This window comes from Phaethon lepturus, unplaced genomic scaffold, assembly GCF_000687285.1.
Source record: "Phaethon lepturus isolate BGI_N335 unplaced genomic scaffold, ASM68728v1 scaffold5922, whole genome shotgun sequence".
Classification (NCBI taxonomy): domain Eukaryota; kingdom Metazoa; phylum Chordata; class Aves; order Phaethontiformes; family Phaethontidae; genus Phaethon; species Phaethon lepturus.
In genome coordinates this window covers 7,442-18,414 of record NW_010521148.1, presented here as the reverse complement: position 1 = coordinate 18,414, position 10,973 = coordinate 7,442, and the positions used below count along the sequence as shown (strand labels likewise).

The window sequence follows — 10,973 nt, the reverse complement described above, 5'->3', positions numbered from 1 at the left end:
TGCAAGCACACTGTTGTTTGGGTTTGGGTTTTTTCTGAGTAGTAGATTAGAAGGTACTAATACTAGTGGGCAATGAATAATAGCCTTACGCTTTTTTCCCCACACATGTAGTTTCTTAAAAATACAAACTTTCAGTGTAACCTTCTTTAGTGGTAAGCCTAAATGATTTACTAATACGTTTGGTGATGTATAGTTTTTTTGAAGTATTTTAGCTGTGAAACTGTGATTTTAAAGTTATATGACAAATGCCACTCAATCACATTTAAAGGAATGTGTAATTTACAGTTCTGTTTTTTGAACACTGCATGGACCTCCATTCTCAATAGTAATGTTCACACCCTAGCTTTGAGGTCTCTTCTTGATAATGCTAGGTTATGCATAGAAACAGTGGCCTTTTAGGCCATCATTTCCTCACTCATGGCCATAACTTGAGTTCAGAATGTCTGTTTAGAGGCTCAGATGGAGACATTTGACTCTTAAGACAGCATACCTTGACCAAAAAATCTATATTATTTGAGGAAGAAATATTTGTCTGGATTTCAATTAGCCCATAGGCTGCAGTTTGGATCACATCTAGAATTTTTGTTTTCTTTGAGTTTGTATCATTCAAACCAGCTGCAGATAGCTGGCTACTTTTCATCATAATATTCTGTCATGTTTTCTGCTCATTACTAGGCAGGTTGCTCAGACCCAGTGGAGCACAGGTATAAAGCTCTGGTGAGTAATGCATTCTTAGTTGCATGCTTGGGTTGCAGTATTTGTATACTCAGCAAATAGGCATTTTGGCTTGTATCTTTTGCAAGTTTATCCTGTAACCTTTGCAAATAGAAAGGGACTTCAGTGCTCTGTAGTGCCCATACAATCAGCAGAAGAGAAATTCCTGCAGTGATTCATTACTAGTGTAGATGTCATAAATAAGAGAGGGGAACAGTTGACAGGGGTTTTTTTTGAGAACTCATGTTGGTTTTAAGAAAATGTGTAAGATGGAAAGCAAATCAAGATGAAAAAATACTTGAAGAAAGACTTAAGTACTTGCCTGTAGTTGTAAACATGAGAAAAAGGTAAATAACTATTTATGCTGTTACATGAAGTATGTGTTATGTGTTGATTTTTATTGCAGTGAGGAGGACATGTATCGTGATGCAGAAGAAATAGAGAGAGAGAAAATACTACTTTGTGACACAAGCTCTTCAGGTACATTTGAAGTCTGTTTCAAATACAGTATTAAAATTCATTGTAGCACTAATTTATGATGCTTTGATGCCCTCATTTCCAAGGATTTTTGTGCACAGATGTCTTCGTGTGCAATAGAAACAACTTACAGTGACTATGTTGTACAGTTTAATTCACGAAAAGATCAATTTTATGTAAAACTAGTTGCTTGTAGTATTTTTTCCCTGTGTTTCTCTAGTAACTTTACAAGAGAACATGAATCCTTGGGAAAGCAGTCATACAGCCTATGTTATGAGTGTTGTGCTTGAAAATTACTGATCTATAGTCCTTATAGCAGCATCTGTTGCTGGGATTCCTTAATAACTGTATTACTATCTGTTTTGGAATGAATGCTGTTGGGATTCCAAGAGAAAACTGTATTTCTTCTTTCTACCATTGTTTCTAGCTTAATCAGAAAGCTCTATTGTCTTTCTTCCTTACAGTCCAGCTGCTGAAAGAAGAGGAGCCTTTGCCCAACGTTTTTCTGATTGTTAAGAAAATTAAGCGTACTAATTTCTACTCTTTGTCAGTTAGTCTCTTTCAGAAGAGAGGAGCAGTGTTCTCTATTTTGTTGGACTACATCATCATTTTTGTTCACTTGTCATTTTCAGCACAAGTTGGTTCCCCCCACCCCCCTCCAATAATTACTTAGTAGCTGTAGGTTGTGCTGCCAGTCTCCTTTGGCACCAGTGTTAAAGTGATAGAGTGTACTTAGAAATTCAGTACTTTTTCTGTGTTGTTCGGTTTCAAGGTTCACAGTATAATGTTATGTATTCTGTTTTGATAGAATATAAACTAAGTGTTGCACCTGAAATGGACATCATGGAGTATTGCAGAAAAGAATGGAGAGGAAATACACCAGTAGCAAAAAGGATGAGAAAGGTACTGGTTCTCTCTGTGTTGAATTTTGTTAGGCTTTTTGTTTTCATTTGTATGTTTAGTAGGTGATTTCCTTTGGGAACTGTCTTTAAAACAGGAAATACAATAGCAGTGTTTTCCAGTGTCTGGTCTTAGAAGTTGCTGATGACTGATGGAAGATGGTTTTATTCATACTCACTCAAAATGTGTTTTTTGGTAAGGCTACTTGTTGATAGTGTAGGGTTTTGATTAATACTGTTCTTCATTACTGTTTTCAGTTTGAAGTTTTAAATTCAGTTTATTACCATAAAATGGTGATCTTGTGGGTGGTTGAAATGGCAGAGCAAATAACCAAACTTTCTGACAGAAAGCAAATTACTGAAATTGGTATTTTTAAGATGGGGTGTTTTAATGAATAGGCTCTGTTTTTCTTAAATGTTTCCTGAATTCTTATTTTTTGGAGGTTTTGGACTAGTTTTCTTATACTAATCTTGAACTAGAGTGGTAGTAATAAAGCATTAGGTTGGTTGGATGTTTTTTTTGTTGTTTGGTTTTGGTTTTTTAGCACTTGAAAATTTAGTGCTATGTATGAGTAAGCCTTAAAAAAATACTTCCTATAAATCAAAAGATCCATGTGTCACCTTCAAGAGATTGGTAAGAGAAATACAGATGCACAAGGCATTGGACCTTGCTAGGTTACCTGAAGAGACATGCTGAACTTCAGAAGTTATGTTTCAACATTGCTGCTTCTACTAAAAATGTACATATGGGAACAGCAAGGAGGGGATAAATGTGCTAAGCCATGCATCAAGATGCCTCAGTGTAAATACAAATTTTCCCCAAAGCAAAACCAAACTATGTGTGACACGTATTGCCTAAATAGAATAATCTATTGCTGAAACTTGTGAGCATGATATGTTTTTAGATTTATAGTCTTGTGTGTGTATGTTTGGATTTTTTTTAAGCAGTGGGTTAGCTACCCACATTTCAATGATATTTCTGTTCTGTCATCAAATAAGTGCTACAACCAATTATCTACTTAGATTTCTTTGGTTTCTTGTTTGTTATTCGGCAGAACTAAGGGACATATGTTTTTTTTCAAAGCGTAATTTGTGACATAAAAGCGTTTGAACTTCCAAAATGGCTAGTGGATCAAATCCTTTTTTTTTACAGCATTAACGTTTGGATGCTAATATTCCAATATCTTTTATGATACCAGTGCATGACCTTAAAATGTTTTGCTAATGCTTTAATGTTGTTTGGATTTTGTGTTTTTCTAGGGTTATGAAGCAGTTGCTCAAAAGTTTGCATCTATAAGGAGAGTACGAGGAGATAACTATTGTGCTCTCAGAGCAACACTGTTCCAGGCTCTAAGCCAAGCTACCCAGTTACCAAGCTGGCTGCAGAGTGAGGATTTTATTATGGTATGTGTCAAACTGATATTCTGACAGTAGAGGAATATTGGTTCTAACCTATTGGATAATTTTATGATCTCATTTCCCTATTATGCTATATGCTCACTTCTCAATATCACTTCAGTTCAGAAGTGGTAATGTTCAGTTTTCTTGTCTGTTTACAGTGATTCTTTCAACTTGGAATTGAGTCCAGGTCCCCTTAGTTTCTGGTTTATAATGTAGAAATGTTACTGTAATGCTGACTGTAATGTAACTTGTCTGTCTTCATCTTGCCCTCTTGGTTTCTTCTTAATGCAGGTAATATGGCAGTAAGAGGTTTCCCGTAAGACAGTTGGTAGTAGCAAAAAATATAGACAACTTATGTGAAATTTGCACATTTGAACAGAAACAAACCCCTGCTTTTAAAAATTATCATCTGTATTCTTGTGTGCCAGATATGGTTTCTTTAGAAGTGGATGAACAAATTGGATGCTGCAGGCTTTCCAGAATGTATGTATTGCCTGCATCTGAAATGTTACTTGAAATAAGTGTGTAAGGGCAACTCCAACCTGATACGTAGAACAGTCCTTATGGAGCATTGATGGATAAACAAAGCAAGGCATCTTAGTAAGAGTAGAAGAAAAATATTCCAGCAATTGTCTTGTGTCAACAAAGTCTATTTGGTGATATCAGTGAATGTGGAAGAAAAGAAGCTGCCTATACAAAAGTGGCCCGCTTGAGGAGAGTAAGTTTCCAGTTGTCCAGGTTGCTGCTGGAAATATAACTGAAGAATGTCTGATGCAGACTCCATGTTGTAGGCTAGGAGTCCAGGTAGAATCATACTGCTCTTACTGCCTTCCTGTATAAGTTTAATGCCATCTTAAAATTTCTCGTTTCGATCACTGTCATTGTTAAGTAAACGTCTGCTGATGTGTTTTTGTAATTACTGATAAGAAACATTTCATAGAAATATTTTTACTGCATCAGTACATTCTAAAATGGTTTCGTTTTTAGAAAAAGCATTCTCCCAGCTGACAACTGTCTCCGCATTGTCAAACTGTGGAAGATAGTTTCCCAGTGCTTGTTTAACAAACCTGCCAACTTTTAAAAATTATGTACTTGACAGTTTTTAAATGACATTCACCTATTTTTTCCTACTGCTTTATAGAGGAAAATGTGGTGTATCATGGTAATTAACGTTTTTAAAAAGGTGTACAACGTATTTAATAAAATGCACTAATTAAAATGATGAACTGTTATATGACCTATGCTTCAATTCATTAAGAGAGAGTGTGGTGACAGCAAGCAGTACAATTTCAACAAAGTTTGTTTTTTTAAAATATATTAAAACCTATGCTTACATGCACTTCTCTAGTTGCAGGAGTTACTGCCATGTAATGTTCGATTATTTAGTTCTGTATGTCAAATTAGCATAGGATGCCAGGCTGGGGTGGAGGAAGGTCTGTGTATATCTGAAAAATTAAATACTTTGTTGCCATGAAAGAGAGCATATTACTAATTCAGAGTCCTGATAAAATGAAAACTGGCTGGTAATGGCTGATGGTATATGTGCTGCTTTAGCCAAATATTTAATTCAATGTGAGATACAATTACTCTTCCGGTAAAATGGGTTAATACATGAAGGTAAAAAAACTGGGCATGCAACTGCCATGAGGTCCTTCAAGAGACATGTAAAAGCTCTTAACTGAGCAGACGTTGCGTGTGAGAAGTAAAAGAGGCAGTTCTGAGGCTGAGGTATGATCTGGTGCATCCACTAATCCTCAGGTTGTTTTCTTCTTTATCAGAAAACCATCCCCATAGTGTTTTAATTATGTTCTCTGAAGAGAAAACACAGTTTGTGTGTTCTGGACTAAGTAGTCTGCACTCCACCAAGACTTCTGGCTCTATCTGATGGATGTCATCACATCTTTAACCTTCTCTTCTGTTGTTTCAGGGACACTTTTCAAACACAGTCACTGTCATCTGCTGCTGGAGGGTTTTTTAATTAAAAAAAAAAAAGCCATTAGTAACTTAGGGTAATTAGTTTTTCCGGTGCTTATGTATTGGTTAGATCAGGGAATAGCAGTAGACTAGTATTCTGACTGTTATCCAGCAAGTATTATAAAGATGCAGTTGTGTTCAGTTTATGGTCATGTTAATATGACATCTGTTCAGGAGAACATACGAGGGATCATTTTAAGGTGCAAAATGTAAAATAATAATAATAAATTCAATAAAGTAATAATGTGCAAGGGTGGTGGCTTTTCCTTTCAAGTTTTTTTTGCTTAAGCTGTCTTCTCTTAACTTCCAGCTTCCTGAGAACTTGCTAAGCAAATATGACTGGATCAAGCAGTGGCAGCTAAAACAGAAACTGGGCAGGAAGATGGGAGAAATAAGTGATGAAATTAAAGAATATTTAATGCTTCTAAGGAGAAAGGTTGGAAAAGTTTTTATTCTTGGTCCCTTGCAAATAAGAAAAAAGACAGAGTGTGGTGAATTTACCATAATGATGCTTTCACTAGTGGGGAAAAAAAAAAACCACTTTCTGTATGTAAACTGGAAAAAAAAAAAATCAAGGAAAGAATGTCTGTTCAGATCTGTGGGAGTTTTCTGGTCTTCCACGGCTTGCCTTAGCCTGATGCTGGAATTAATTTGTAAGCAGCTCTGGAAAAAAGTATTAGACAGGGTTCAGTGAAGAAATTCATGTAATAGAGTAACATTTTCCTTCTGTTGTTTCTTGTATTTATTTGAAGAAGTGATGTATACTGTGGATAAATGCTGTTTCTACCTTGAACAGGTCATGGAAGGAAAAAACCAAATAGAATAATGCTAAAATGATTTCAAAGGAGTAGTTTGTTTCATGTTTATACATTTTTATTCTAGGTTAACATAACAGGAAAATGGTTGTGCCCTTTCTGTGTCCGTAGTATATTACTTGGTCCAATCTTTACCCCCTTGAAACTCTGGAACCTGTTTAAAAACTCTTTAGTTGTTCCTGTCTTACTGTGTATGCATATTCGCTCTTTTTTTATTTCTAAGAATATTTTAAAGGCGGCATTCAAGTAGTTTCTGAGGGCAGGAATGAAATACACATTCTGAGTAACTGAAATGTAAAGAATATGAAAGATGTAGGATTTGATAGAGGAAACAAAGATTATTATCTTATTGCTTATTTTACCATGACAATATTTGTTTTGCTACCTTGTAACAATTTCCAACATCCCCTTCTTTTGCTTTGCGTTAAGACTAATTTAAACAAAATCAGACTAACTCAACTTGACTTTGATAGGACTACAGCTGTGGAAATATTCTGGAGTGTTTTTAGAAAGGCAAAGCCCTTCACAAATTCAAATTCTAAGTGTCGGTGCTGTATGTCTGACAATTCACAAGTGGCTTTTTACAGCTCTTGCACGTTAATGGATATTGGTACATGCTGTGTGTGTGTTTTTTTCTTTTTTTTTTATAGTGGAAGAATATAAGTGAAATCAAAGGTTCTATTGAGAAACAAGAAGCTTGTGATAAATTGTTTAAAAATGAAGAGGAGGAGTATAGTCTCTATGAAGCGCTGAAATTCTTGATGCTTAACACTGCCATCGAATTATACAATGATGATAAAAATGGAAGGAGAGTTCCTGTCTTCTCATGGTTACTGTTTGCACGGGATACATCGAGCAACCCTTGTCAGTTAATGCGTAATCACTTGAATCATATTGGTCACAGTGGAGGCCTTGAACAAGTAAGGAACGATTGTTCTTACAGTTGTGGTTTCCTGTTCTGGAGATTTTGGATTCAAGTGGTTTAAGAAATCGCACAGCTTTGTTGGTCTGGCTAAATTTAATGGTGTAGTGTCTGATCTTTCACTGGGAAAAATACAGTAGAACCACTTGCTTGTAGTAAAGAGTCTGTAAAAGCCTTCCTTCTAAACATTGATTTCTGTCTTGCAGCTGATGCTCCTATCTGCTTTTTATTTGGCTAGAGAGTTCAGAGTACCCTCTTAGAGGGAAAGGATCTGTGCCTGAAACCTGTTTCTGTCTTGCTTAGTGACTTAATGGGATGAATACCTATATCAGAGAATGTCTTTCCTACCTGTTCATGGAAGCAGCGAGGTGGGATTCTCTGTGTGAAGTAGCTTTTCTTTAGCACTAATACCCCACTGTACCATTGTTGGTATGAAGAGCTCCATGTTAAAGACGTGGTATCTTAGATGTATTTGTTCAGCCAGTTAAGAATGGCTTGAATGATCGACATACTGAACTAGAGATGCTTATGTATATGCACTCTCATTTACTTCTAAATTTTTTTTTAAAAATTACATCTGATAGGTATTAGTATTTTTGAGAAATATCATATGAAATGTATGTTTAATTTTACACATCATATTTCTGCTTTTTTCCAATGTAGGTGGAAATGTTTCTCCTTGCTTACGCTCTGCAATATACCATCCAAGTGTATCGACTGTATAAATATAGTACTGATGAATTCATCACACTTTATCCCAATGACCCAGAGGAGGATTGGCCTGTGGTGACTCTCATAACTGAAGATGACAGACATTATAATATTCCAGTCAGAATGTGCCAAGAGACTATGCTGTAAACAAGTGATTTTTGGCAGACAAACCTGTGCTGCTTATTGAGATTTCCAGTGCTATTTTGAAACAGGATGATGATGAAACCTGTGTTAGTAAATCTACAACAACTTGAAATGCATGGTTTAGAAGTTTACATGTTAACTAAAATATCAAATAAGTACTACCTTAAAGAGGAAAAGTTTTGCAAGTATGACTTCTGTTGCCCATTAGGAAAAAAAAAGGAAACTCCTGCAGTTCTTTTTTTGAAGGGCTTACTCTGAATAGGAATGCAAAAACTATAGATTTACTTCTTTTAAGAAGGAGGTGAGGCTCTGTGGTAAGACGTGAGCTGATCTGCTCCCTGAAATAATGAGGTAATAATGAATTGAAATTTCTGAAAAAGTAGGGTGCCATTGTCCTGACTGATATTTGTAATGCTGCTTAGAAGCAATTGTACAAATCTTGGGTCTCGGGAAGCAATATAATTCTTTTGCAGTTGAAATTTAATGCCTGCCATGGTTTATGCTATAAGAGATGTTATGCAAAGTTTTCTAATGCTTTGGGTTTTTTCCAACATGAGTATCTTTTTTTATTTAGAGGCCAGTCGTCTGTTACACTGAAAATAGAGAGCTCATTCCCTTTCAACCCCTTGAGAGGATCATAGCAAAGAGACTTGATAATAAGAGAGTATAAAAGTTGTTTCTTAGTAGGTCACAAATTCAAAACTTAGACAGAATTCCTTCTTCAGTTATGATAGCTGGTATGAGATAACCACATGCCCACTAACTTCCATGTCTGTTCATATTACTGTTCCTGTAATGTTAATGCTCGCTGGTAGCTGCTGTGGGGAACAGCAGGATTTTAATTCGTCCAGGAAGTGCAGTAAATGGAAGTAAACTGGTGCAGCTTCGCTATTCTTGGGAGGAGTATGGGAGGTTCTGTTTCTGCTTAGAATAATTCATTATGCTTTAAATTGAAGGAATAATTTAAGAAAAATTTATGAGATGCTGGGAGTGTTGACATATCTAATAAAATAATGAAACCTTCACCTTTAGCTTAAAGTGTTAAGTATGCCCTACAGATGATTCTCAGAACAAGAGAGACTTTCATTGACTTAAATGAAATACCAGTCATACACAGATCACTTGGCTTCTCTTAGAAGGCCTTCTTAGAGAAAAGGGGTAAGATTATAAAACCAACTTTTTTCATTCAAGTATTTTGTAGGAAATGACATGCAAAACTTCTGGCATGCAAAACTTCAAATTCTTCTGTTTTGTTCTACTTAAAATTAATTTGTTATACACAATGAGAATGTGTATTCACAATGTTCTAAATGCGGTTTAGACACATCTTAATGAGATCTATCGTACTCGGTGTTATATTTATCATGTTGCCTTTACCTTTTTAAAACAACTAGTTTGAGCTGTTACTGAAGATTTCTTGGAATAAAAATAAACCAGGTGTGCTGGTTTTGGCTGGGATAGAGTTAACTTTCTTCATTGTAGCTAGTGTGGGGCTGTGTTTTGTATTTGTGCTGAAAACTGTTGACAATGCAGGGATGTTTTTGTCATTGCTGAGCAGCGCTTATGGAGTCAGGGCCTTTTCTGCTCCTCACACCACCCCGCCAGTGAGGAGGCAGAGGGTGCACAAGAAGCTGGGAGGGAGCACAGCGGGGACAGCTGACCCCAACTGATCAAAGGGATATCTCATACCATATGATGTCATGCTCAGCATATAAAGCTGGGGGAAGATGGAAGGGGATGTGTTCAGAGTGATGGTGTCTGTCTTCCCAAGTAACCGTCACATGTGATGGAGCCCTGCTTCCCTGGAGATGGCTGAACACCTGCCTGCTGAAGGGAAGAGGTGAATGAATTCCTTGTTTTGCTTTGCTTGCATGTGCAGCTTTTTGTTTTACCTATTAAACTGTCTTTGTCTCAACCCACAAGTTTTGTCACTTCTACTCTTCCGGTTCTCTTCCCCCGTCTCACCGTGGGGGGAGGGAGCGAGCAAGTAGCTGTGTGGGACTTAGTTGCCAGCTGGAGTTAAACCATGACGCCCATTCGTTACAAAATTTTGTTTCTTGTTTTGTGCCCTGTGTTCTCTCTAGCTTTGTATTTTTGAGTTTTTAATTTTGAAATCCTTGTTTAAGTTAGTTTAAGTTCTTGAAAGCTGCAAAGCATAGCAATGTATGTAAAACAAGTAATTACCGGCTTGCTGCTTGCATGTGGACAGCAAAAAAATTTCTCTGAATTACTGTTATCCAGCTAATGCTGAAGGGGAAATAAAAATAAATTGGCTTTTGCAACTCGCTGAGCTCTGATAGAAAAGTTGTAGTTATGATCTAAATAACTGCAATTATTTAAATCTTGATGCTTGCTAATTGTCACATATTCTTGAGATTGAAATTAATCAACACCTCTTTGAAAAAGACATCTTTGTTTTACATTTAGAGCAGTGGCTCTGAATGTATGGCAAAAACCTCTAAAGTAGAGGCTTTTTAAGGGCTGAATTTGCATTCATTAGGTATGTAAACTGGCTTGTATGTCAAACTGAGAGGTGCAGGACTGAGCACAAAGTACGTGTATGCCTTAAGTCACATATTGTTCCTGTGGAAGTTGAGTAACAAACAGTAGAAAAACTGATGTTGCTTTATATTTTCTGTCCATATTTGGAGATAAGCAATGAGTCTGTACTGTGGTGTGCAGTGTATTGATTTAACTTAAATTTTCAGTATAAAATTGACAGCTGATGGTTTTTCATCTAGAGTTATACAATGGATAAATAGTGCTTTTCCGTTGGGTCCCATCCCCGTATTCTGCTGAATAAACTGAAAGAGTCAATACATCAAATGAAGTGGAAGCAAGGGATGGATGAGGAATGGAGGTCAAATCAATTCTGTCCCCCACCCTGATCTTCATGAATCTTACATGTGTATAAAT

The 10,973-nt window shown here is 36.4% G+C and overlaps 1 protein-coding gene across 1 annotated transcript; it reads left to right on the top strand.

Annotated features, from left to right (window-relative positions):
• Positions 1–1,120: 1,120 nt before the first annotated feature.
• Positions 1,121–8,060, top strand: OTULIN (OTU deubiquitinase with linear linkage specificity; the record flags this gene model as incomplete). Its single annotated transcript, XM_010281415.1, has 6 exons — positions 1,121–1,194; positions 2,000–2,094; positions 3,351–3,494; positions 5,776–5,901; positions 6,931–7,200; positions 7,866–8,060. Coding segments are annotated over 6 exons (904 nt in total), but the record flags the coding sequence as incomplete, so codon positions are not given.
• Between the last annotated feature and the right edge of the window lie 2,913 nt (positions 8,061–10,973).